Source organism: Rosa chinensis, chromosome 2 (assembly GCF_002994745.2).
Source record: "Rosa chinensis cultivar Old Blush chromosome 2, RchiOBHm-V2, whole genome shotgun sequence".
In the NCBI taxonomy this organism is placed as follows: Eukaryota; Viridiplantae; Streptophyta; class Magnoliopsida; order Rosales; family Rosaceae; genus Rosa; species Rosa chinensis.
Window position 1 is genome coordinate 8864258 of NC_037089.1, and position 27741 is coordinate 8891998.

The 27741-nt window shown below is 39.1% G+C and overlaps 3 protein-coding genes across 7 annotated transcripts; 2 read left to right on the plus strand and 1 right to left on the minus strand.

Moving 5' to 3' along the window:
* Positions 1-7460: 7460 nt before the first annotated feature.
* Positions 7461-16053, plus strand: LOC112186367. Of its 5 annotated transcripts, none has more exons than XM_024324751.2 (11): positions 7462-8342; positions 8523-8799; positions 8990-9175; positions 9264-9413; positions 9549-10031; positions 10360-12492; positions 12895-13097; positions 13188-13343; positions 13660-13894; positions 14652-14959; positions 15045-16053. In XM_024324751.2, the coding sequence occupies exons 1-11, from the start codon at positions 7582-7584 to the stop codon at positions 15343-15345; spliced, it is 5193 nt and encodes a 1730-aa protein (XP_024180519.1). In that variant the 5' UTR covers positions 7462-7581; the 3' UTR covers positions 15346-16053. The 5 variants fall into 5 exon arrangements, with proteins under 5 accessions (XP_040370026.1, XP_024180519.1, XP_040370025.1 ...); XM_040514091.1 differs by having other exon boundaries at positions 8990-9079; XM_024324752.2 differs by having other exon boundaries at positions 8201-8342; positions 8569-8799.
* A 1738-nt stretch (positions 16054-17791) lies between these two features.
* Positions 17792-22122, minus strand: LOC112186368 (sucrose synthase). The gene is made up of 11 exons (XM_040514095.1): positions 21967-22122; positions 21238-21371; positions 21001-21127; positions 20730-20881; positions 20433-20625; positions 20006-20341; positions 19811-19906; positions 19544-19717; positions 18383-19455; positions 18151-18289; positions 17792-18051 (listed from the first exon to the last, which is right to left on the minus strand). Exons 2-11 carry the CDS (start codon positions 21336-21338, stop codon positions 18022-18024), a joined length of 2421 nt encoding a protein of 806 aa, XP_040370029.1. The 5' UTR covers positions 21339-21371; positions 21967-22122; the 3' UTR covers positions 17792-18021.
* Positions 22123-27093: 4971 nt separating this feature from the next.
* Positions 27094-27741, plus strand: LOC112183626 (NDR1/HIN1-like protein 1). Its single transcript, XM_024321995.1, has one exon. The coding sequence runs from the start codon at positions 27094-27096 to the stop codon at positions 27739-27741; it is 648 nt and encodes a 215-aa protein (XP_024177763.1).

A 27741-nucleotide genomic window follows, 5' to 3' on the forward strand; every position in this document is an offset into this window, starting at 1 on the left:
ACCGCTGGTAAGTGGTAACAACCCTAATTCTTAATATATTATCAAAGAAGACGATATAGTTTGGAATTTTATGTAAAATCTTGGAAAAGATATACAGTAGCTGCTGATGATCATGCAAATGCATGTGAACAACATGCATGGACTTGGCATGTCCCAGAATACTTTGAGCCATGTCCTCGATTTTGATTATTTGTTTCTTTTCTATGAGCTAAATGTTAGAATATTTTGATCAATGTCTAAGTAATGTTAGTAATGTTTGTCATCCCCATACTTCTCCACGTGGATCTATTCATGTACCCATAGGCAAGTATGTTGCTAGGGATGATAATGGAATACCACATTTGATTGTATCAGGCAGAAAACTATGTCAAATACTTTTGATTTAATATAAAAGATTTCATTATCGTGTTTCAACGTCTTTCAGGGACGGAGTCGAAAATTTATTTGGTCAAAATAAGTACTTATTATGCATAATCAAATGGCAACATGAGCTACTAGAAGTGTTGAAACCTTAAATATGAATGGATATCAATCACCTGTTTACTTCAAAAAGAAAAAAATTATCAAGTTATAAAAAAAGGTGCGGTTATTGTCATCCTACTAACTACTTTATTCACCATACATTCTTTTCTTACCCTACAAATATTTTCTTAGTTTCATGTTTACTTTGTTCACCCATTTGCAATACCCAAAAAACCATTTATCAGGGTTTAACTCGAAATCTTTTTCTATTTGACTTTCTTAGTCAATCTCATCAAGTCTTAGTCAATCAGTCTCACTGAGTTTAACAATGAATGAAAAATTAATAATGAAATTTAAGTACATATTCTGTAGCGTAATAAGAAAATTAATTGTAATTTTTAATCTAATATTGTCATTTATTGTAATTTCATATTAGAATATTTTAGTAATTTAATAAATGAAAAACTTGTAAGGTAAATGAAATAGTTAGTAGTGTGGCAATAGCCGCACCCTATAAGAAATTAGGTGAAAATTAAGACAAAAACAAAACGTAATATAGTCAGGAAGTGAATGATGACACACCTGAAAATTGGAGAGAAATATTTGATCGGAAATGCATGTAAGAATATAGTACAAATGCAATAATAGAGATTGTCTCCTTAAACCTTTGTTGTTGGTTAGGAATTCGAACTGGTAGTTCCCAGTGTCACCCAACATGATTAATTTTTGAAAAATATAAGAAGCATGTTTTTCACAATGCAGATGATCACAGATTCACAATGCATGCATCTTGGCCAAATACATATATGGACACCGAAAATAATCTTGTCATTTCATAAGCCTGATTCACGTTCGGATCAATTAATGCATAATCTTGTCAATCATTAGAATTATAACAACATCTTTTAGTCTATTTCATTTCATGTTCTCATTTGCTCTGCGCAGATAAAATAATACAGTTTCTAATCAGTAGCCACCAATAAGAAGTCCCTAATCCCTCTAACAAGTAACACCCGAGACAAAAGGAGTTTAATGAATATTTAAAGCAAGCTAATTAAACATTTGTGGTCGAAACGTCGAGGTGTTCAAGATTCTTGGTTATGTTCTTCAATCCACATCAATCTCCATATATTAGTTTGTTAATTGTCTAACGATAGTTGAATGAAGCCCCATCAATAATTTTTTGTCAGCAATCAAATCATTCAGAAATCTACATAAGAATTATGCTAGCTGAGGCAGTCTGATTGCTCTCTAATTGAAACATGTAAAATCAATCTCATGTTTTTGCAGGTCTTTGTTTTGTTGGGATATTTTGCAGGTTGGTTATGTGACCAAGAGCATATTAACCAAATGTCTTTAGTGATCAACAAAGACAAAGTGCAGACAAGATGATAATGTCTCTTTATTAATGTGTCATGGTCCGGAGTTTAGGCTCAAGATCATGTGCTTAAGGGAATCCAGTCGAGCTTAATGATTAGTCTCTAATTATCATACTAATCTACGTACGATGGATATGTCAGTGTCATCTGATCGATGGCAACGGAATGCCCTATCATCGATCTGTAATACTCAATCCACTGATCGATTGTTACTCTTCGGATCATATGGAGCGACAATGTGAGATGGTCCTGACAATGGAATCACTTTCGGTTCTCATCTGCTCATCATATGAGTAACCACTAAATGATATATATGTTAAACAGATATAAACGTGTCATGTGGTTCACCATTAGTTGTATCTATATTGTCACAACTTAACCACCTGATAGGTGTTGAGTTTTAATCACAAAAGTGTAAAATATTGTGGACCTAACATTATCTACACTTGAGTAAATAACAAGTTGATTAAAACATATCTAGATAATAGGAAATATATATGGATTAATCTACCTAGATACCTAATGAGATTGGTATATATGTCACTCATATGGTTAGGAATCCATTTTGATAAGCTTTAATTATCATTTAGCAAGATATGATAAATACAGATAAACTACAAGTATGCTTGGACTCTTTTATGGGTAAGGCTCAAGCTGTGCTTGTATAATTATAGGCCTCATCAAAAAGCCCGCGGATCAAGTGGGCCGATGGAGGCCCGCTGGCGGCCCGGCCCTTTCAAAAAACCCGCAAAAGCCCTCTTTGGTGGGCCGATGGAGGCCCGCAAAAACCCGGCCCGGCCCGTAAAAGCCCGCAAAATATTATATATATATGTGTGTGTGTGTGTGTGTGTGTGTGTTTATATATATATATATATATATATATATATGTATGTATGTGTGTGTGTGTGTGTGTTTATAAATATATATATATATAGACACATATAGATATATATTTGTGTGTGTGTGTTTATATAGATATATATATATATATATAGTCATATAGATATATATATATATATATATATCTATATATATGTGTGTGTGTGTGTGTGTGTTTATATATATATATATATATCAATATATCATATATGTGTGTGTGTTTATATATATATATATATTAATATATATGTGTGTGTATATATATAGAGAGAGAGATATATATATATATATATATATATATATGTGTGTGTGTGTGTGTGTGTGTGTGGAAGTTCTTATACTATTATACTTCTATATAAAATATATGCATATATATATTCTACATATCGGTTGACCAATCCGATCAGATTCGAAAATATGGTGAAATTGGCTAAATTTTTTACCACACTCATAATTTATTGTAATAAACTCATCAAACGGTCGGTTTTTCCATTTTCTTTGAATTGATAGGGGTTGCTCTTTGGAGTGTATGATATATAAATATAGGTTTATAAGAGTAACTACGTTTGACCTAGTTGATCGAATTCGAAACAAGAACCAAATTGGCTGGATTTTCTACAACCACCATAAAACATTACAATCTCTCCATCAAGCGGTTGGTTTCTCTGAATTCATTTTCTACTTCATGGTTGCTTTAGAATGAACCTAAACAATTTAAATGCAATGTATAAGTCATACAACTATAGGAATAAAATTGGTATAGACCAATGTGTTTGTAATTAAAATTAATTTTTTTTTATCTTATGTCAACGCACATCCATTGATGGAATATATACAAACGTGATGTGAAAAAATAAGCACGTTTCGTAGTTGTCACGGCATCGGTCAACCAATAAAACATATAAGTGACTACGGTTGACCAATCCGATCGGATTCGAAATATGGTGAAATTGGCTAAATTTTTTACCACACTCATAATTTATTGTAATGAACTCATTCAACGGTCGGTTTTTCCATTTTCTTTGAATTGATAGGGGTTGCTCTTTGGAGTGTATGATATATAAATATAGATTTATATGAGTAACTATGTTTGATCTAGTTGATCGAATTCGAAACGATAACCAAATTGGCTGGATTTTCTACAATCACCATAAAACATTACAATCTCTCCATCGAGCGGTTGGTTTATCCGAATTCATTTTCTACTTCATGGTTGCTTTAGAATGAACCTAAACAATTTAAATGCAATGTATAAGTCATACAACTTTAGAAATAAAATTGGTGCAGACCAATGTGTTTGTAATTAAAATTAATTTTTTTTATCTTATGTCCACGCACATCCATTGATGGAATATATACAAACGTGATGTGAAAAAATAAGCACGTTTCGTAGTTGTCACGGCATCGGTCAACCAATAAAACATATAAGTGACTACGGTTGACCAATCCGATCGGATTCGAGAATATGGTGAAATTGGCTAAATTTTTTACCACACTCATAATTTATTGTAATAAACTCATCCAACGGTCGGTTTTTCCATTTTCTTTGAATTTATAGGGGTTGCTCTTTGGAGTGTATGATATATAAATATAGGTTTATAAGAGTAACTACGTTTGACCTAGTTGATCGAATTTGAAACGTGAACCAAATTGGCTGGATTTTCTACAACCACCATAAAACATTACAATCTCTCCATCAAGCGGTTGGTTTCTCCAAATTATTTTTCCACTTCATGGTTGCTTTAGAATGAACCTAAACAATTTAAATGCAATTTATAAGTCATACAACTTTAGGAATAAAATTGGTATAGTCCAATGTGTTTGTAATTAAAATTAAATTTTTTTATCTTATGTCCACGCACATCCATCGATGGAATATATATAAACGTGATGTGAAAAAATAAGCACGTTTCGCGGTTGCCACGCCATCGGTCAACCAATAAAACATATAAGTGACTACGGTTGACCAATCCGATCGGATTCAAAAATATGGTGAAATTGGCTAAATTTTTTACCACACTCATAATTTATTGTAATAAACTCATCCAACAGTTGGTTTCTCATTTTCTTTGAATTGCTATATGTAGCTTTTTGGAGTGTATGATGTATAAATATAGATTTATAAAAAATTAGTGTCTTTAAAAATTTATTTATCAACAAATTAGTATCTATATATAAATATAGATTTTTTTTGGTACAATATAGTTATATAGATTGTTATCTTTGGTTGTATTTGATCATTATCCATTAAATTTCCAAAGCTTGATTAACAAAAAAAATACTTGTGTCTTTAAATATTTATTTATAAATAAAGCCCGCAAGGCCAAGCCCGGCCAGGCCCGAAAAAGCCCGCAAGGCCCGCTTTATATGGACGGGCTTGGATCCTTTGATTTTTAATAAAGCCCGGCCCGGCCCGGCCCGCAATTATTTAAAAATATAGCAAGGCCCGGCCCGGCCCGTTGACGACCCCTATGTATAAATACGTGTAGAATGGTTCCTGCTCTCTCTGAGTCTCTGTGATCAAAAGCTCTAAGGCCTGCCCCATAGAAGGTGCTTGAAATCAGAGAACAGCAGAAGACCATTTGGAGTTGCTTAGCTACTCCAAAGAGATGGCAGTAGTTCATGAATCTGGTAAGTTCTAAAGTCTTCAGTGGTAGTTCACATAATTGTATTGATTATGTTGTTGTGTTTATGCTCTTGTGAAAATGATCTTGTGTGCTCATCAGGTTTATAAAAAAGGTCTCGGTGCAATTTGGTGTAATCTACTAACTTATAAGTTATATTTTATTTGTCATTTTTCTAATGTGAGATATTTCCTCTCCAACACACTCCCTCACATGTAACCTAACTCTAGGTCTGCACGTGAAATTAATTAACAATTCAATTCCCACATTGAAAATTAGGACACAAGTCTCATATTGGAGACTTAGTCAATGTAACAATCCAAGGCCCACATCGGACACTTGGTAACTATCTAATCGGAATATTCCAATAGCAATATAAGATATCCAAATTAGGCCTCATAATACTATTGTACCGATATTATTTCAACTTAACCACTCGATAGGTGTTGGGTTTTAATCACAACAGACTTATTGAGTGTGATCCACCCACTTATAAGTTATATTTTATTTGTCACTTTTCTAATGTGGGATATTTCCTCTCCAACAATATATAACCAGGTAGAAGTAACGACTTTGTAAATCAAGCTACCCCATTCTGCATCAAATCGAAACATCCGTTACCCATCTTCACTGGCATCCCAAGACAGATCGAAGTGTACGCATAAGGTGCCTGACATTGACGGATAACTTATCTGGCATGGTTTCACAGTGGTAAATCAAGTATAATTGACCCAGCAAATTAAAAGGTTCATTGGTAAATCTAAAATGGAACTCAAAGTGGAATCTCTGGGATACATGCATGACACAAACACAACCCTGCTGAGCCTCCTTTCTCTTTGTACGTACTTTTGACCATCAACTTCAGCTTCGACAGGGCTTCCATCTTCTGAAGGACTTCATTCCGGCACCCTTAGTTTCACTAATGACACGTCTCCAACTCTCCACCATTCACTATCAGTTCATTTTCTGATCCTTGCCAGTTTCACTTTCACAACTCACAAGGCACTTCGGCCACTTCCACATCATTCATTTCATCTTCACACCCATCTTCATAATCCATCTCATTTGTAGCTTGCAGTTTTCGCTTTCGTACATCAAAACCAGAATCTTCTTCCCCTTCGATCGCCATCACCTGAACCACCATCCGAAAAGGGTGAGAACTATAATTGGCAACTATATCTTCATCTGTCCCGTTGGACAGTTGGAGAGATAGTACTCGACCTCTAGGCTTTTCTAGTTTTCTTGCATGCAGTCTTCATTTTTTTGGTCTGAAGTCATCTCAAGCTTATAAATACGCGTACGGCAAAGCTTAGGTGCTGCTGGGCCGCTTGGGCTTCTATTTCTTTTGCATAGGTGTGCCAGACTTTGTGTTACCTTTTCAGGCCCACTTTTTGACCACGGACGAGCAAACGAACGCGGCTTGACGATTGACTCCCTGTTAAGCCTTTCCCTCCTCTAATGGACTCATGAATCATGATACTATCGGCATTGACGATTGACCCCCTGTTAAGCCTTTCCCTCCTCTAATAGGCCTGGTTATTTCTCAGGCCCAATATCAAAACTGCAGGTAGAAAAGACTTGAATTGCTTTGAAATTATAAAAAAAAATATTGTAAATTGACATGTATATGTGAGAAGCCTCCAAAATATTTAGTTTTTACGAATCAATGTTTGCTCGTTATTGTTTTGCAATTTTTATCAACAGCCAAAATTTTCATCAAAACTAAAATTTCTAACCTTGTTATTTATGGTGAAAATATTTTTCTAATTGTACTTACGGCCTTCCATCACTACCGCATTCATAACTAGAGGCCCGAATTTGTTGACCACTCCCCACAATTTTGAATCCCATCTCCGTATCCATGGAACCGATACCAGATGATGATTTTGTTCATCATACTCGATGACCGTACGAGTCGTTATCTTAGTATTAAAAGAAATAGACGGACGATACTCAACACGCAAAGTAAATGGAAAATATGGACCGTTGGTGTCACACACGTTCCCGGGTAAAATCCACCTTTAACAGTTGGCTCTCCCGCCTCAAATCCATGACAAATCAAAATCGGATCCACCCACCGACCCGACTTTCTGCCCACTTCGTTTTCCACCGTACGCTTTCTCCTCCTCTAGAGCTTTCGCGCTCTCTCTCAAATCTCAATCTCAGATTCTCTATCTCTTCCTTTGTCTCCATCTTCTTCATTTCAAAACCCTCCGAAATTCTCACTCCCCGAAACAATGAGCCTGACCCCAAAAATGTCCACCCAAACTAACCACCGCCTCATCTCCTCCTTCACCCCTTATTTCTCGCCCAGCCACGTTTTCCAGATCCGCGAGTTCCGCGTCTACCGGCGCCGGAGACTGAAGCAGAACCAGAAGCTCAATCTCCGGAGCCAGCTCGGAGGAAGCCCTAGTTTCCATGACTTCGTTTCGCAATTCCCCTCCCCCAATTCATTGGAATTCGTCGCTCCGGCGATCGGCCTCGTCTCCGGCGCCGCGCTGTTCCTGTCTAATTTCTCGAATTCTTCTTCGGCGAAGGGGAATCAAAGCTCCTCCGACGAGGCGTCCGTGATCGGGGAGTGGCTGCTGTTGACCAGTCCGACGCCGTTTAACCGCTCCGTCCTGGTGAGGTGTCCGTCGATATCGTTTGACCTGTTGGATGAGAAGCTGGTGAAGGAAGACGGCAACTTCGTGAGGGTGAATTCCGGTAGAATTCACTTCAATATCGAGAGTGATAATGGCGTTGGAGACAGATTGGAGTATCAGAGACTGTGTGTGAGGACGGACGACGGAGGAGTCGTGTCGTTGGATTGGCCGGCGAATTTGGACCTTGAAGAAGAGCATGGATTGGACACCACCTTGATTCTCGTGCCTGGCACCGCCCAGGGTAGCATGGACCCAAACGTCAGGTCGTTTGTGTATGAAGCTCTCGTCCGGGGCTGTTTTCCGATCGTCATGAACCCTAGGGGTTGTGCTGGTTCGCCTCTCACCACGCCACGGTATGCCTCGCACTCTTCACTCTGTGTTTTGTCACATAAAGATTGAATAGTGAATACTACTACTTTACTATGCAAATGTGGTGGAATTGATAGGGAGTAAAGAAACTAGTCTGAGTTTTTTTTTTTTTTTTTAGTTTCGGAGAGAATTAGTTGATGATAGGAAGGCTATATTTTATGTAGGTTATTTTCAGCTGCTGACAGCGATGATATCTCCACTGCTGTACAGTTCATAAATCAGGCGAGGTCAGGGACCACTTTGGTGGGTGTTGGCTGGGGTTATGGCGCAAACATGTTGACAAAGTACCTGGCTGAAATCGGGGAGAGCTCACCACTTACAGCCGTGACCTGCATAGACAACCCTTTTGATTTGGTGGAGGCCACCAAGTCCTCTCCTCATCAAATGACCCTTGATCAGCAGCTCACTGATGGACTCATTGATATTCTGAGGTCGAACAAGGTATTATATTTAGGAGTTTTTTGTTTTTTGATTTTTTAAGTATTAATGCTTTACCTTTGAATCCTGGTCCAGAAGCAATTGCTACTTAGAATGCTTAATGAGGTGTCATCAAGTTCTGTTGACCATTTAGTTTACATGATTTATTCCTGATTGCTAGTAATGTATGCTTGATGCTTACGTGGTTTTGTAGGAACTATTTAAAGGAAAAACAAAAGGGTTTGACGTAGAGCAAGCACTTTCAGCAAAATCTGTCCGTGAATTTGAAACAGCAATCTCCATGGTATCTCATGGTTTTGATGCCATTGAAGATTTTTATTCGAAATCAAGTACAATAGGTGTGGTTGGGAATGTGAAGGTTCCTGTTTTATTTATACAGGTGCCTGTAGTTTTCAACTTCATGCCATGCTTTTGAACTTTGACAATAATATTTGTTTATTCATATTTCAACCCTGTCAATTTATCAGAAAGACAATGAGTCAGCACCACCATTCTCAATTCCAAGCAGTTTAATAGCAGAAAATCCATTTACAAGCCTACTGTTGTGCTCCTGTTTGCCTTCTCGTGCCATTGATGGTTGTACTGCTCTATCTTGGTGCCAGCACCTAACCATTGAGGTAATAAATATCTATTTTCTCTTTGATCTTGGAAAAAGTGGTATGTTAACCACCTCATGGTCCTTATTATTAAAGAAGCCCATGGAGTCTCACTTTGCGCTCTAATATACTGATGAGAATGAGTGTGATGTGCAGTGGCTCACAGCAGTGGAGCTTGGACTTTTGAAGGGTCGCCACCCTCTTCTTCAAGATGTGGACATATCCTTCGAGCCTTCAAGAGAATTAGCTCATGAAGAAAGTGATACTGCTGCTAGCTTCTGGTTAAAATCCAGAAAGGATTCTTCAAATGGATATACCATGAGTGAGTCAGATTCTTTAAATGGATATACGACAAATACTGCGAAGAAAAGGTTTGGAGAAACTGATACTGCTGCTAGCTTTTGGTTAGAATCTAAAAAGGATTCATCGAGAAAGTCAGAGGCTGAACAAACAGGGTTGCAGGATGTGGAAAATGGTGCACTGGATCAGATTCACTCTGATGATCCTGAGTTGGTCAATGAGGAGGGAGTCAGTCCTGCAGATGGTGAAAGAGGTCAAGTGTTGCAGACAACTCAAGTTGTTATGAACATGCTTGATGTAACCATGCCAGATATTCTAACAGAAGAAAAGAAGAAGAAGGTGGTGCTTTAAAATGTCCTTTTCACACTACGGTTTCATATATGTTATCACAATAATGTTAATGTCATTTGTTAATTCGGGTCTCTGATCACCTCTGTTTACACTAGGTAACTGACTTAAGCATAGTATATTTATTGTACAGGTCTATTTGAATGCCAAATATTGTATCTTCCAAAATTTCTGTGGTTTGTTTCCTATTTACTCCTTGGTGTTAGGAAAGAGCACTGTTTAGGCTCATTACTATACCAGTACTATACAATCAATTGTGCCATACTACTCTTTCCTTTAGTTATATTTTGTGTAACATGTTTCTGGTATACGTGCCCAGGTCTTAGCAGCAGTTGATCAAGGAGACACACTAATGCAAGCTTTGCAAGATGCAGTGCCGGAAGATGTTCGCGGGAAGATAACAGCTGCTGTAACTGGTGTTTTACATGCTCAAGGTCCAAACCTAAAATTTGATCAGCTCCTGGGTGCTGCTCGAATTCCTGATATATCATCAGGTTTAAAGTCAAAGATCCAAGATGAAGGAATTTCAAGTTCAGAAGGTGCACATGAAGACCATTTTTCTTCTGATCTGTTGAATAAGTCTGATGATTTGTTGGATAGCTCTGTTGACAGTCAACCAGTTGTGAATAAGCCTCCTGGGGAACTAGAATCGGAGTCTCATCCCTCAGAGCAATCACCAAAAATTTCTACTGTAGATCAATCATTGAGCACTGATGGAAGCGATGATTCTGGTTCTATCATTAAGGATACTACTGAATCCGGAAGTTCTGACCCTGAACATCTTAACAATAGTGAGAAGGGATCAGAGCACACTAAGCCTAGCAATTCCACTGGAATTGCTGGTTCTGCTGAGGGAGCAATTGTTGAGGAGGAGAGAGACCAAGATGGTAGAGCTGCTGAATTAGACACAAAAGATGAGGAAGGTAATGATAATCAAAAGAGGGAAAACAAGAATACGCAGCCTGTAATAGATCAAAGTAAGTCTAATACATCTGATTCTAATGCCCCGGAACCTAATGCCCCGGCACCTAATGCCCCGGCATTTAGTGTTTCTGAGGCATTTGATGCCTTGACAGGGATGGATGATTCCACCCAATTGGCAGTTAACAATGTTTTTGGGGTTTTAGAAAATATGATAACTCAATTGGAGGAGAATTCTGAACATGAAAATGAAGTGAACAAAGGTGATTCTGCATCTGTAAAGGACCATCCTGGTGGTGACAGTAGTCAAGAAGATTCAGAAGCCAGTAAGTCGGACCAGAGTGTACATATTGATGGATTAAGCAATATTTCTGTATCCAATGGGCATGTGAATGCTATGGACCAGCAGCCTGAGGCATCAAATGTCTTGGAAGAGAAATGTGCTCAAAGCCCTGTATCAGTTAATGGAAATGGTATCAGCAGTTCACATACAAGTGACAAAGTTAACCATGTAGCTGAGGATAAAAATGAAATGAGGGATCAGTTGGTTGGTATCAATCGCGTAAACAATGTACCACCTTGCTTAGCTGCAATACCACCTTGCATAACTTCGATCTCTAGTGGGGTGCATAATTATCTTCTTTCAAAGGTGCGTGCCCAATCACTAGATTTAGATTCAACTGCTGCTCTATTGCTGGACTATTTTCCAGAAGAAGGTCAGTGGAAACTCTTAGAACAACCTGGACATGTTGGAAGTTCTGTTGGCGATGTGGCTGCTCAGAAGGTTGAGGCACATAAACCTGTTGATGATGAAATTATTGAGCCATCTTATGTAATATTAGATTCAGAAAAGCATCAGGAGCCAGTAAAAGAATATGAAGCAGTGGATAGTGTGGAGGAGAGAGTTGAAATTGGTGAAGATGAAAGAGAGGACTTTGGGGAGTTTGTGAGAAATATTATATTGGATAATTTGATGGTTGAAGTTGGTCGCAGACAAAGTGCTGCTGACATAAAAAAAATGGAACCCTATCTTACCAGAGAATTGGAACAAGTGGCTAATGCTGTATCGCTTTCTGCTGGACATGCCTGTGATCCACGTTTGGAAGTTAAATACCATAGTATTGGCTCAGAAAAAGTTGGTACTCTTCATGGAGAGCATGTGATTAAGGCCATATCATCTGCTGTTCAAGAGACTAGCTTCTTGAGAAGAGTAGTGCCAGTTGGTGTTATAGTAGGCTCAAGCTTAGCTGCACTGAGAAAATATTTCATTGTGGCCACGGTGCGTGATAGTAGCCAAATAGAACCTCCGATCAATAGTCAAGCCAAAATGTCTGGAGAAAATGATCTAGCTAAGGTTAGAGGCACAGAGATTCACCACATGCCTGTTGATAAATCTGACCATATTACAAGGTTGGACAGTTTGGTTGATAGGAAAGAGGAAAAGACGGAGTTGAAGAATATAAGCAACAGTGTTATGGTTGGTGCCGTTACAGCTGCCCTTGGGGCGTCTGCTTTATTGGCGGAGCACCAGGTAAAACTTAATTTCTTAAAACGAATTTTGTTTTCTTATAATTCTAGTTATATGCATAGATGACCATACAAGACTGAGTTTTGGCCTTTTGGGTTTTACTGGACTAGTTCTAGGCGACAATTTGTCTTCTTTGAGATTTTCTTGCAGCAATTTTTCCCTTTCCAATAAGAAGCTCTGTGAATCATAATTTTATGGCACTTAAAATGGTTGGCTTTTTTTTTCCATCCCCTTGTCTTTGCCTTCTTCCTGATGGTGTTTCTTTAATTCTTCTGCTGAAGTGGATGCTGCCTAATAGGATGTACATGTGGTATCCCATTGCCTTCTAAATGATATTTTTTGTCTCCATGCAAATATCCTTTTTATGATGACAGAATTCAGCTGACTTTATGTACAAACTTACAGGATTCAATCACAGGCAATGAAACTTCTGAGAGTTCATTCGAGTCCATCAAGATGAATGATAATGGTCAGATGGAGCCTGACAACCATGAGGACGCATCTGACAAACACCAAAGTAACATTGTCACAAGCCTTGCTGAGAAAGCTATGTCAGTTGCTGGCCCTGTCGTACCCAAGAAACAAGATGGTGGACTGGACCAAGAAAGGTATTAGCACACAAAGAATATATTCGAAATACACGCAGATTTATCTGCTTTTGCTGTCTTTTACTAATTTAGTTACTACTTTAAAAACAGATTGCTCTCAATGTTGGTTGATTTGGGACAAAGGGGTGGCATGTTGAGGCTAGTTGGCAAACTTGCTCTGCTCTGGGGTGGTATGCGTGGTGCAATGAGCTTGACTGACAAGCTAATCCAATTTCTTCATCTATCTGAGCGTCCCTTGATCCAGAGGTATTGTGCGAATTGATGCAGATTTTAATACTGCTTTAGAAAGAAATTCTTGTTTTTTTTTTTTTTGTTTTTTTTTTTGCCTTTTTCCTTTTCTTTTTCATATTGTTTGGGATACAAATTGGTTTGTTGAAGAAGGTACTCCTATGTCGATTATGTAGCAAAATTACTAAGACTATGCGAGTTGGAATTTTTTTATTTGTATTATTACATTATGTGCTCAAGAATACTCTGGTCTCTATGCACTTGTAGTTGTGTTGACTTCGCAGCTTAATTATTGTTTTACTGATGCTCCTCTGTGCTGGTTTTGTATCATTAGGATTTTGGGGTTTGCTGGTATGACGCTTGTTTTATGGTCACCAATTGCTGTTCCACTCCTCCCAACATTTATGCAGAGCTGGGCAACTAATACCCCCTCCAGAATTGCTGATCTTGCTTGCATTATTGGCCTCTACGCTGCATTTATGATACTTGTTATGTTATGGGGAAAAAGAATACGTGGATATGAAGATCCACTTACGGAATATGGGCTTGATTTGACGTCATTGCCAAAGGTATGGGTTAGCTGAAACTCTGGACAAGAATTGGATATGTGGTCTGGGTTATGTGTCCATTCATAAGCTGGCTAATTGACGATTTAACTTGTTTTTACATGTTCACGTCTTTGTGGGGGAAAGCAATGTTGTTTAATTAAGTTTCATCTGGCATAGATTATGGGAAACGGTCATAAATTTGGGGGTCCAGGAAAATTTTAGGGATATAGTGGGTTCTTCCATGACATTTAAGTTGGATATAATATTAATTGGATAGTTCCTGTTGCCTTTCAGTTTTGACTGGAAAACTATAGATGGAAGTCGAATCGCAGCCCAACATCCAGTCTTATTTGATGCTTACAACCTCACAAGAAGTTCAAACAAAGAGTCTTAGACTGCTTGCCAGTTAACTCTCTCCTTTTCCTAATAACATTAAGCCAAATATCTCATTAGTCATTAGTCAATACTCAATATGCATGTAACTAAGATTATATACAGCAGAACAGGTGTTTCTTATACAGGAAACAAAAAATTCAGTATAGTGAGATTTTAGGGCACAAATGATTCTTGGTATTGGATTTTACTGCTTGAATTCAAAGTAGTTCCATGACACCTGTTTGCCACCTTGGATCTGCCAGAAATCAATACCACTATCTCCCGTACAGCATAATTGCATAAATGATGCTTGCTACCTTGCTAGTTGCTACTTTTGTACAAATTAAGATTTTGTCAGTTCCTCACTCCCAGTGATATGATTATTTTAGCTCCTTGCTTGCAGTTGTTCGATTATTTCAAGGGGTTGATTGGTGGAGTGGTGCTTGTTTTGTCAATACAATCTGCAAATGCATTACTTGGCTGTGTGAATATCTCTTGGCCTTCTACTCCATCTTCTTTGGACGCTATGAAATTGCTCTCAGTGTATGGACATGTACTTAAGTTGGTTGGTCAAGGTATTATGACAGCAACTGGTATTGCTCTTGTGGAAGAATTGTTCTTCAGGTCTTGGCTGCCTCAAGAAATTGCTGCAGATCTTGGATATCATCAATCTATAATTTTATCTGGACTTGCATTCTCTTTATGCCAGAGGTTGCCTTTTATTCATTCATTGCCTTCTTGATTCTGTGACTTATTGTCTTCTTTTGTCTCATAATTTCTTTTAATGGGATTTCAGGTCTTTATGGGCAATACCGGGACTGTGGCTGCTATCTGTGAGTTTAGCAGGTGCTCGGCAAAGAAACCAAGGCAGCCTTTCCATTTCTATTGGCTTGCGCGCAGGAATAATTGCTTCAAGTTTCATCTTACAGAGGGGTGGTTATCTAACCTACCGGGCTGACTCTCCCCTTTGGATTATTGGAACGCACCAATTCCAACCATTTAGTGGGTTAACTGGTTTTGCATTCGCTTTATTCTTGGCAATAATTCTATACCCGAGAGAGCCTCTGCCTACAAAGATTATGGAAATTACAGACTGAGGAATGAATATACCAGAGACTGATGAACATGCTTTTGACAATGCCGAGGCATTTTGAATGGTGCAGCATCAGCATGGCAGCTTCATTGTTGACTTGTTGCTTACTGATTCTGCTGGTTTTAAGTGTTTAAACCCCGAAACCAGGAACAGCCTCGGGTTACGGGGAAGCAAGTATGAAAAATTGTACGAAAGGCCAGATTCAGAGGTAGAAAGGAAAGTTGAAAGTGCATCATTGTAGCTTTTGATCTCTCATGCCACAGGGTCACCAAGGCTGTATACATACAATCTCAAAGGTGGTAGGCAAATTCTGTGACTAGGAAATGAGCTCATGTCTTCAATCTTTATGCCCGTATGGTTGCCTCAAGTGCTCTTGAGTTTACCTTCAGCTCATTTTGCTTCTTCCTCGTCACTATACGTGTATAGAGAAGGTACTGCATATAGTCTAGGTGTCGATTTTACTGTATATAGAAGGTACTGCATATAGTCTAGGTGTCGATTTTACTGTACATCTGTAATTCCAAAGTCCGAAAGCCAAAAGTTGAAGGCCAGTTTTGTTGTTGAAGGTACGTATCCGTCATATGTTTCAAAGTAAATATCAACTACACATCAACTCCAGGAAGATGGCATTGGTGTAATTGAGAGGCCTTCATGCAGCTTCAGACTAACATGGACTGAATTCGGAAATACGTCATAGTTTCATCTTTCATAATCCAAACCCTTCATGTTCTAAACCACTCTTTAAACATCGTTGCTACAAAAAATCAACATTATTCATGCTATTGCAAAATATGAAATGTTTATTTACACCAAAAGAATGATGGGATTACTGTAGACAATCGTTCCTGTGTAATCTGCTGTGTTACTATCTCTCTCCTTGTTCCTAAGAAATGGTACAATTTTTACCGCATAGCTCTTTACAGAAGTTACAGGAATTATTTCTCTACCAAGTTCCTGAGGAAATAGAAACCACCATTTCTGATTCAGTCACTGTCCTCCTCATGAACCATGAAAGATGGAATGCCTGTGGTCTCAAGCCATTCACCTGCTTCGTGCAAGAACAACCTGGCGGAGAACTGTTTCGCAATCTCTTCAGTACAATTCTTTCTATACCCTCTCCATTTGACCCTATGCATTGTGTCTGATCCGGGTCCAAAACTCAAGTCTCAATGTACTCGACAGTGTCCATTCTACTATACTCATCCCACTTTGACCACCTTTGTGGGTGTATCATGTCCCCTATATAGCTCTTCATCACTATTGAATAGTTCCTCTTCCTCCTAGGCCTACCCAAAAAATAGTGAAGTTTTTCCTCTCAGCCTTGCTGAAATCAGGCGCAGCCACTATGGTACAATTCTGCAATGAGATGCCGGTGTTTTGGTTCGGGTCTGTTCTCCCGTGCAGTGATCATCACTTGCTGACCAGGAATCAGCTTCCTAACAACCACCAAACGGTTTTGGAACACCACAGCGGCACTGCCAAAGATGAAATCTATAGTCCCTTTGATAAACGCATTAGCGATAGAACTGTCTAAGTGAGTGAGCATAAAGTGTGTCCTGATATAAGCTGAAGTTGCAATGATAGAATGCAGAGTTAGAGGTCACTCTCATAGCCACAAACCTGAAACTATTGTGAACATGCTGTGTTGGTAATGGTCAAGTCCCTAGCCAAAAACCTGTCCCCAATTACAGCTGCAAAGAATGTAACTTCCACTCGCCTTCTTTTCTTTGAAGACTTCTCGGTACTTATAACCCTCTTCTGCTCACTTAGTACTAATTCTTCAATGTTTTTAATCATTGCTAAGCAATTACTCATCATATGAGAAATAGGAGTCACTAAACCCTGGATTTGGTCTTTGAAGTTTAGCCTTTTCATTTTCCAGTCCAATTCCTCCAATTCGAAAACGCAAGTGTTCACATTTGTCACCATAGGACCCTTTTGAGGCTGGCAGATCATCAAGAGCCTCACCAAGTTCTTAGAGTGTTTGATCAAACATCTACAGGCAATCTTTGAGCGCATTCTTTCTTGAAGATTCAAGTCTTGGAAGAATCAGAGGGTCTTGATTTTGTTCTGGGTTGATTGTGGCTTCAAGAAAAATGGTGGAGGGTGGTGGAATGGTGGTGATGGGGTGCAATAGAGGCCAGGGCTGTGAAGCAGAGAGGTGGGTGGATATAGGGTGGTGGAGCAAAAGCTTTCTTGATTTTTGGGTGTTTAAGGTGTTGGGAGGTTGAAGATGAGCCAATGAAGATTGAAGCAAGAAGCAAAAATGTTGAGAAGGAATAGAGTAATAGCAAGCTCATCTTGATGAAGTTTTCTTGATTGCTTCATTTGGGTTTTCGAGTTCATGGTTTTAGAGGTCATGTTCTGAAAGATGTTGAGGCAAGTAATTGGGAATTTCTATTGGACCATACCAAGCATGTAAATAGTTAAAGTGAGAAATGGGCATAATATGATTGGACAGCAAAAGTTGAAGTAAATTGATGAATGGGGTGAAACCCAGGTTCAAACGTTCCCAATTACAACCAGCAATGATGAATAGAAATTGAAACATCAAAAGGAAAAGGAAAACCGAAACGCTTATAATCACAATATTTAGTTATTCTCCTAAACCGCCAAGGAAAACTTGATGATGACTCTCAGCCAACAAATTTGCTTCCGCCACTTTACTTGAGCTTGCGCTTCACTCCTTAGCAAGAGGAACAGACTCAGCCTGAAAATGTAAAAACACGAATTTGGTAAGTAAAAATGTGTGAGAAAAATTAAGGGTGGGGAATTCTTGAGAGGATTTGATCTTAAGGGAAGAACTCACCAGCTTTTTATACTTGAGAGCATAGAACATTTCAATGTAGCGACGGCTCTCAAGGCGATCAAGGTTGGAGACATGCTTCCAGAAGCCATAAACTCCAGTCAAGGTCAAGAGCCTTTCAGAGTAGATTTTCCATGTGTACCTATACAACAAGAAACCGAATATTTGATCAGCTATAGAACAAACCAAGTCAAATAAGTTGTAATAGATAGCGATCAAAATATGCTTTGCTTACTTCTCATAGATACGCTCCAAGCCTCCCTGGGAAATCTTGTCCCAGTGAGAAGGGTCTTTCTTGCACTTCTCAAAGAAGTCAACAAGGATCTCAGCAGCTTGCTCACCGTGGTATGGATCAATATGGTACCCAGATTTGCCGTGCACAATAATCTCAGCCGGGCCACCTTTGCAAGTAGCAAATGTGGGCAAACCACAAGTCATGGCCTCAACAACAGTCAAGCCAAAGGCTTCATACACAGCAGGCTGCACAAAAGCTCCCTTGCTGTCAGCAATGACACGGTAGAGTTCACCATTCCTCACGCGATTCATCTGAGAGGAAATCCATCTGAACTGGCCATTCAGCTTGTAGGTGTCAATCAGCTCATACATCTTCTTCAGCTCAGCTTTCTCCTCATTGTCCTGGGACTCCTTTCGGCGATCCCCAGCAACAACAACCAAGTTAACCAGCTCCCTAAGCTTCTTGTTCTTACCATACCACTCAACCAGTCCAGTGATGTTCTTTACACGGTCCAGCCTTGCCATTGTGAAGAGGACTGGCTTGTTCCTGTCCTTCAACACACACAAGTGTTCTTTGTTCTCCTCTTGGCTGTAGATGAGCTCTTCGATTTCAGGGTGGAAATGTGTCAACCTCTTTTCCTTCTCTGTGTAAGGGAAGTAAATGTCCATGTCAGCTCCCGGTGAAACAATGTTGAACTTGGGATCAAAGACATCAATCCCATGAACAACACGGTAGAGACCAGGCATGGTGAAGGCGGTGTGACTCTCATACTGACCAACAGTATCTTTGCTTCCAGCAATCTCCTGGAAGGTACTGGTGATAATGAAGTCAGTGTGGTTCATGGCGATAAGATCAGCTGTGAACTGGCAAGAGAAGTGGTACTTGTCGTCTAGTTTCTTCCAGTAAAGGTCTGAATCAGGGTACTTTGTCTTCTCCAAAGCATGGGCAATGGTGCACTGAGTAACACTCAATTTATGTGCCAACAATGAGGCCACAATGTTACCGTCACTGTAGTTTCCAATAATGAGATCAGGCTTGCCCTGGAACTCTTTAGCAAGCTCTGTTGCAACATCCTAATATCACCAAAGATGGTTAGTCTTAATCATAGTCAAATACAAGACAATAAAAGCTACTGAGTAAACTCAACCGAACAAGATCTACCTCGGTGTAAGTCTCTAGGTATGGCCACACTTCGAATCTTGAGATCCATTTGCGGACAATTCCCTTCTCGGTTCTAAAGGGAACACGAAGAATATCGGAATGTTTGGTATTGTACACCTTCTCAAGACGCTGACCACAAGTAGTTCCTACGGCATCAGGAAGGAGCCTTGTCACCTGCGTTGTAAGAAACATCGTAACATTAGATAAAGGTACAAGATCATTGAACTAGATGAACTAGCTGAGCTAAATCAGATCCAGAAAACTTACAACAAGAATGCGAGGGATGATATCTAGCCCTTGTTCCTTGATACGTTTAAGCATCTCATTCTCCAAAGCACGAACTTGATCCAAGATATAAACAACCTAGAAACAGCAATCCAACGTAAAGAAATGTTAATGAACTTGAATGAACACAAAAAAAAGGTTAAACAGTGAAGAACATTAATATGCTCATAGACTAACCTGACCACCAGTGTCGGGGTACCCCAACACATCGTCTTGGGCAAAGTAACCATGAGGAGTCATGATCACAACATTGAACACCATGGGAATTCTGCCAAGGAACTTTTCTAGATTGCAAGGATCAGGTGCCTCAAGGAGCTCCAAGAGGAGTTGGATCATTTCGAGCACGCGCCCAGCGTTGTCTCCCCAACCTCTCTCCAAACCAAGATCCTGCAACTTGATCTCAAAACTCTTATATGGGGTTTCTGGTGCGAGTGTAGCCAGGAACTCCTCTGCCTTCCTCAGAACATGTTGAAGTGCATTCACATTCTGAATTCTGTCATTCAGCATCATATTCTGCACAAAAAACAAAAACACCAATCAATTTTTCAGATGTCACAAAAATTAAACTACAACAAGGGTAGATCAACCAAAAAAACATATATACCTTGCCCTTGTAGCAGTGAACTCGGAGAAACTCAAGCAGTGGGTGCATGCTCTCCTTGTCATGGAAGAGCTTTGCAGATAGGTGACGGTTGAGGAACTCGACACCATTTCCAATAGATTTGGAAAGAGTTGGTTTGGGGAAAGAGGCATTGAATGGTTCAAAGTCCAATTCAAGCACAAAGTTGCCATTGAGACTGCAATTCGCAACAGTAGCACCAAATATTTAAGATGATAAGAACTACAAACAAATCAAACATCGGTAGGGTAGGAAACTGAAGTATAACCAAATCCAACCCACCTTCCATCAACAAGCTCCTCTTTGAAGTGCAAGTACTCAGGCACAAGCAACTCCTCGGCAACAAGTGAGTGCACATTAACCCGAATGTACTCCCAAACTCCAGGCCTGGGACGAACAGCGAGTGCCACCCATGGAGGCAGAACAATAGCTTCCTACATTAACAAAAAAACCCCAGGTTCAAAGCAAAACACAGACATCATAACCAAATAATGACTACATATACCAAAAATTAGCGGGGGAAAAAAAAAAAGTGACATCTTCTAAGGTTTACCTGGGTGTTCTTCAGAACTTCCCCAAATGCACCTTCCGACAATTTTTGTCTGCTGGCTTCAGGAATTGCTTCAAACTCATCAATCAGCTGATGGGGCTGCAAAAACCCTTTTCCCTTGGCTTCAATCCTACAAGACCACAACCCCACACATATTAAACCCTCTAAAACTACGTAGCTTTCACTGATCCAACCAAACACAAACTAAAAAAACTCATTGCGATGATCATAGACATGTACCTTGAAAGAAAGCCCAAGATCTCATTGCGGTGAGCAGAAAGTGTGTCATCCAGCCTCTCCCTGAGGCTGTGGACACGGCTCAGAACACGCGAGTCAGCCATTGATTGCTTCTTAGTGGATCAGAGAACCAAAATCTGCAAAAACAAACCAAAATGTAAGTGGATAATCTCCAGACAACTCTGCAACCTTAATATATATACCCCCACAATATACAAATGTTAGACTAAGATTGCAACCTCAATTAGTGCTAGGTGGAATACTAGAAAGATCCTAGTGCTCTGTAAGCACAAGAACCAGTGGTTTTTAACCGTTAAAAAATCAGATCAGAACAGAAAATAAAACAAGCAGAGTGGCTCCCAGATAAAAAGTTCAGCCCCATCATTAAGAGCAGGGTTTACAAAACCAAGGGTTCTCAGCAAAAGATGAAAAAGAACATCCGACAAACAACAAGAGGGGAGGGGAGCGGCTGATAACGTTTATGGAAGAGAAAACAGTGCTCTGAAAGCAAAGTTGGAGAAACCCATTTTCGTTTTTTTTTTTTTTTTTGGCTTGTTGGACTCAAACAGAGCCCCCTCCAGTCAAAGAGATGAACAAGAAATGAAAACACAAAGAGATCTCTAAGTTAAGTGCCTCAAAACCGAAACAGAGCATGTAGAAAGGGTGTGATCTACGTGATCTGAGCAAATGAAGCTCAAGAAACAAAAGGGAAAAGAACAGAGTTAACAGTACCTAGAATAGGTAGAGGCAACGGAGAGAAATGGGATGTGCGTTTTTCTTAGCAAAGTTGGTGGGTGATTTATAGGGAATGGGGGAGTAAACGCCAAAGACTTGAGAAAGGAGTTGAGACTTTATCCACTAAACCGAACCCCCCCCCGCCCTTTTGCCTTAATTCTCACAGTGGAGAGAGATTTGCGGTGACTGGTAAAACCAGTAAATAATTAAAATGGGTTAGACAGAAAGGGAAGAGCATCCATGGGATATATTCAAGAAGCTTCTCTTTTTGGCCGAGGAAAAAGTAAATGGGATACCAGAAATTCAGAAATGGTGTGAGGTCAGGTAGGAAAGAAATCCTGTTAAGTATTGGGGATTCTGGGGGGGTTAGGTTGATCCGTTGATGATTCACATGTTGGACTTTTTGGCCATTCTGAAGACTTGTAGGTATTCCCTATGAACATTGATAGTGTCGCGATGATAAACCCTACATGTTATGTTCAAAAAACATTAAAAAAATGTAATCCTCTGGAATTTATGGGTTTAATGTAATCCTATCCTATCTCTTTATCTTTGGTGTTGGATCCTTTTTTTATTACTTTCCTAGTTTACCTTGTTCCCTTGTTTACCTACGTAGTTTGTACCAAAGACACATGTATACCATACACATTATAATAATGTGAAATGAAGAAGAAGAAAAATGTAGGAAGAATCTTCAAGATCCGATGGCATATTGTTTTGCTAATTAGACAAGCAAGCAATTGTAGGGATCAAAGTGTCAAAATGAGCTAATATTTAGAGAAATTTTTTGGGTATGGAGAGCTTCTCTAGAATTTAAACAAAGTGATATATAATGCAACTATTTTGTTGGTAAGTTTACCTTAAAATGCCACGGGATATTTCCGCTAATGCAAAACGCAGAAGAAAAATAAGGGGAAAAAACGAATCGAACGCAGAACTCAATGTAAGCCAAACGCAAAGAATGAGAGAATAGAAGGAAATGAACGAGAATGGGATGAAGAAGAAGAGGCTTAGACTACCCTTTTATATAGAGAATATAGAGAGAGAGAGGAGAGGGGTCTTCTTCCTCACCTTTCTAGTCTTTACTTCAATTACAATCTTTAATTAATTTTCAAATGGTGCACCCTGTTTTGGTACAAAAGAAAACCACCATTACTGAGCTGTGGTTTCTGTGTTGCTTTCTCAAAACCACCTTTCCTCCATTTCCAACTTTCCCCAACGACCGTAATTATTTATCTGGGTTTTTACTCATTGGTCCTTCACCCCCTTTTCTTAATCCGCACATCTGTTCTATTGTACCATCAAAGTTTAAAGAACCCCATCGTTGTCCTTGGGATTAATTTATAAAAATCTGGAAAGTCCAACCCTGTAAAACTTGGTGTGTTTTTTTTTCCAATGGCTCCTGTTTTCTTTGACCCCGGGAACGTGACGACTAGTTTTTGGCGGGCGTTTTGCGCCGCTTCTGATCCAGTATTTGACAGCCACGTGACAGTAGAATGCGGGCATTTACGTAATTTTAATGAATTTTCTATTGAATAATAAGGGGGAAATTTTGTTTCTAGACCATAAGTTTAGTCTAAATTGTGTTTCTGGTCCTCTGCTTTTGTAAAATTGTGACTCTTTTGGTTGAGTTAAATTCAAATTCAATGATGGAGGATCGTGAATTTATCACTTATGTGAAGCACTTTCAACATTCTATTACATATGGTGTTTTTTACTAAATGTGGTATACATAAAAGAACAAAAATCTATCATTTAGCTATTTGTCTTAGATTGATGAAATAATAGTTTCACATAGTATTTGGACGGCAAAAATAACAAAAGTTTATCATTTAGCTATTTGTCTTAAATTGATGAAATAATAGTTTCACAAAGTATTTGGACGGCAAAATATCGAGACTATTTTTAATGGATGTACAGATATTTCATCTTCTTTTAGTTTTTTTTTAATTTTATTTTTTATCAAATACAACAATTAACCTATTGTAAGTCTAACTCACGACCTATCACTTACAAACAGAATATTTATACCACTAAATCAAATCATATTGAGCTTCTTCTAGATTATTAAAAAGAAATGAAATATCATTTTCTTTTATTTTTGTCAAAATAGGACAGTGTCACCGTAAAATGTAAGGACCGAAATGCAAATAGAACAATTGGCTAAAAGAAAAAGGGGAGGTAAAAGATAAGAAAACGGACGAGAGATACAGGCGCGCGGGTTACGTTACGGTGCGGGGTAAGGTCAGTGTCGGGAAAAAGCAAAAAAGAAAACAAATTCCGAGATCTTCTTCGTGGGGATTACGTGGCACCTTTTGATTGGATATTCTGACGGAATCTGACTCCCTCATATGAGACCAGATTATTACAGTCTGAGGCGATAGGTGGAGTGGGTAATTTGGGATCCGATGGCAAAGAGTTGTGCATATCCACAAATACTGTGGGTCCCTGACACGTCGGACGTGGGGCCAGGCGAACTAAAACAATTTGGTGGAGTGGGGGCAACAGGGAGACAAGAGGCTAGGGTTTCGATGTCTGATGTGGCAAATGGTCCCGGCAAATGCTTGTTTAACGTAATGTCGTAATCACTTGGTTTAGGGCTTTAGGGTGATTAAATTACTAATCTAGAGGATTAGGAAGCAAGCAAATGTTAATTAACGTGATTAATTATTTGATTGGTGGATTTGAAGTCATTGAACTGATGAAAATATAATCCAGTGGGGGGTGGGGTTAGTGGTATTTGGGAACACATGATTTTATTTGAGTTCATACTTTAATCACGTGTTCCCTTACTTTAATTATTGGTTTTGGATTTACGGGGAGGATTCAGTGCACCGAAGTGCACTTGCACCGATATAAATGGATGGTTAGATTATATTAAATACACTATTAGTTTATTAATAAAAATATTAATTATAAATATCAATAGTTGAAATCATCTTATAAATGTTGGGTCATTTACACCGTTGGTGCATAGAATAATTTACATGATAGATAAGTTATAGTTTTAACATTGTGAAGGTTATGAGTTCAATTCTGACTGACATATGTAAGGATTAGGGATTAAAGGTATATAAAAAAAAAATTAATAATAAATAAAGGTAACGTAGCAAATCACTTCGGTTATGTTAGCAAGTTAATAACACACATACGTACTCAGTTAGTATTTGGATTGAGGTCCATAAGGGTATTCAGCAAAGCCAGACTAATCCCCTGATCCAGGCACACGAACATTGAGGACCGTTCACAAACTAGTAGAAGTTAAGACACAAATGCTAGACATGGGGGGTTCCATGCAAAACTGTTCAACCAACCTTACGACACCACATAATTAACCATTTGACTTTCTTTTAGTGAGGTTTTGCCAAATGGTTTTTTAAAGAAAATGGACGGTTTGAGTTTCTTAATTTTTAAGAAAATGTGCATACTGCATAGTAGGTTAAAGAAAACTAAGTTTTTTCTTTATTATGAATTAGAAAGTAAACAAATGGGGCGAAATTGGTAACCATCTATTACAAACCACACTTTCTTACTTGCACGTTTCAATTTAAAAAAATTCATAGAAGGGAGTGTGGTTTGTAAAAAAATGGTGTCAATTTCAAACCCTTAAAAAACAGATAGATGATTAAATCATGTAACTTTGAACACACTAGTATGTGTTACAAATCACGATACTGGTAAGCTGAATCACTGAATGATGTCCTTCTCGTGGAGAAGAATATCAATGTGGGTTGAGTTTATGTATAAAGGTAAATATGTCAATCAATTTGTAGGTGTAGTTAACCGACAGTGGAATCATTAGCACGTGACGCCGCCCGCAGTTGTTATTGATTGGCCGGCCAACGAGACTGACAGTTAATAGCGATGTCTTGAGCGTGCTCAATTATTAAGCTAATAAGATTGAGGTGAATCGATAAATCACTAGCTATATAAGATCAATAGCCGGCCAGTAGGATCACCACTCGATAGGGTCGAAACTGATACAGTTGGTCGGAGCGCTCACTAGTCACCCAATGGTGTCAACGATCAACAAGTGGTGGATCAGGTCCTTGACTGACTAATGTGGTTAAGGGCGGCCGATCAAGGCAGTGATGAGTCGATAAATTTTATGTCCAAATTATTAGTTAATTTGTGAATTAATTGTTAATTACTTAATTAGTTATCGGAGTCATCAATTAATACCGATCAAATTTAGTCAGTTTATATATTAATTGTTAATTACTTAATTAATTATCAGAGTCGTCAATTAATACCGATTAAATTGTTGGTCCAGCAACGGTTGTGAGGTCATCCATGCATTAAGTCAATCGATGCATACAAATACAACATTATTTTTGGATCAAGCATGACAATTGATAGTCATACATGTTAATTACTCGGCTCTCAAACTGATAAGTGAGATAAAGTTTTTGACTTTGAAAGTTAAGTAGAACAAGGAAAAGTGAAGATGGAACTTAACCTTTCTTGAATTGATCATGGACATATATGGAGTTTAGGACCCCACTCCAAGCTGGATTTGGTACTGCCATTTAAACACTTTCCATCAGCACCCAGCCAGCTCTGTTCTACCTATGGGACACCTTCAATCTCTTATGGAGTTATGGTACAGTTCTGCTCCCGCAGATTTAGGTCAGCCATTAAAATGTTTAATTCGAGTTGGCATATATGCTCAGACCCAAAAAAAAAAAAAAAAGAGTTGGCATATATGCGGTACCCCTGTACGTATATCTATACCGTCATTATTGGGCCACACTGCCCACACATACGACAATATTTTTTCCCCCCCATATCCCCTAATTATCAAACAATACTAATTAGTAATTAAAATCTGAATAAATCATATTTGGAAAGAACAGAAAAACCCAAAAAAACTTTTTTCTGAAAACGAATGCAAATGGTAAGCGTATATGTATTGATCCATTTTGGATTTTCTTCATTAAGATTATTAAACAGAATTTCCTTGAGTGATAGGATATCGATCAGATCATTTTTAGTGTAACCTCGGAAATTAAGCAAACGAATCTCATTAATTAAGGAAGTGATCGAGAAACTCTCTCCCACGGCCACTCTAATATTAGGGTTAGGGTTTTACGTTTCGTTTTGCAAAACCCCCTTTGTTCCAACATGGGTGACGAAGAGAAAGCTCCTGTGCCTGCACCTGATTTTAGCATCCCTAAACCCGTCATCTACGGCGTCCTCGGCTTCCTCGGCGTCCTCGGCCTCGTAGTCCTGACCATCTTTCTCAGTCTCCGCCCCTCCAAGCCCAGCTTCACCATCCAAGACATCACCGTCTCCTCCTTCAATGTCTCCACCAGCCAACCCTACCGCCTCTCCACCAACATGCAAGTCACCATCTCCTCTCGGAACACCATGTCCCGAGTGGCGATCATCTACCGGGAGATGGAGCTCTACGCCACGTACCGCAACGAGCAGATCACGTTCCGGTACTCCCTCCCCTTGACGTACCAGGAGCACAATGAGTTCGTGGTGTGGTCACCCTACCTGGAGGGCCACGTTGCGGCTATTTCCCCGATTTCGGGGCCCGTTCTGATGCAGGATCTGAACTACGGGGCGGTGTTGGTGATCATCAAGATTGAAGGGCGGTTGAAGTTTAGAGTGGGTGGGTGGACGTCTGCGTACTACCGGTTGTACGGGCACTGCCCGGCGATGATCCAGTTGGGGGACATGGACACCAAGAAGGATTTCGCAGTGTCTGCAAAAGAGTTCAAGTTTCTGTTGGTGCAAAATTGTCATGTCGAGATTGCTCGGTAA

Excerpts from the sequence above, each read along its gene's own strand:
- LOC112186367 (XM_024324751.2), top strand. The coding sequence starts at position 7,582 with ATGAGCCTGACCCCAAAAATGTCCACCCAAACTAACCACCGCCTCATC. Across the intron at positions 8,800-8,989 it reads ATATTCTGAGGTCGAACAAG|GAACTATTTAAAGGAAAAAC; the intron begins GTATTATATTTA and ends GTGGTTTTGTAG. Across the intron at positions 10,032-10,359 it reads CAGAAGAAAAGAAGAAGAAG|GTCTTAGCAGCAGTTGATCA; the intron begins GTGGTGCTTTAA and ends ATACGTGCCCAG.
- LOC112186368 (XM_040514095.1), bottom strand. The coding sequence starts at position 21,338 with ATGGCTGACTCGCGTGTTCTGAGCCGTGTCCACAGCCTCAGGGAGAGG. Across the intron at positions 20,342-20,432 it reads TTCACTGCTACAAGGGCAAG|AATATGATGCTGAATGACAG; the intron begins GTATATATGTTT and ends TTTTTTGTGCAG. Across the intron at positions 18,290-18,382 it reads TTGGAGCGTATCTATGAGAA|GTACACATGGAAAATCTACT; the intron begins GTAAGCAAAGCA and ends CTTGTTGTATAG.
- LOC112183626 (XM_024321995.1), top strand. The coding sequence starts at position 27,094 with ATGGGTGACGAAGAGAAAGCTCCTGTGCCTGCACCTGATTTTAGCATC.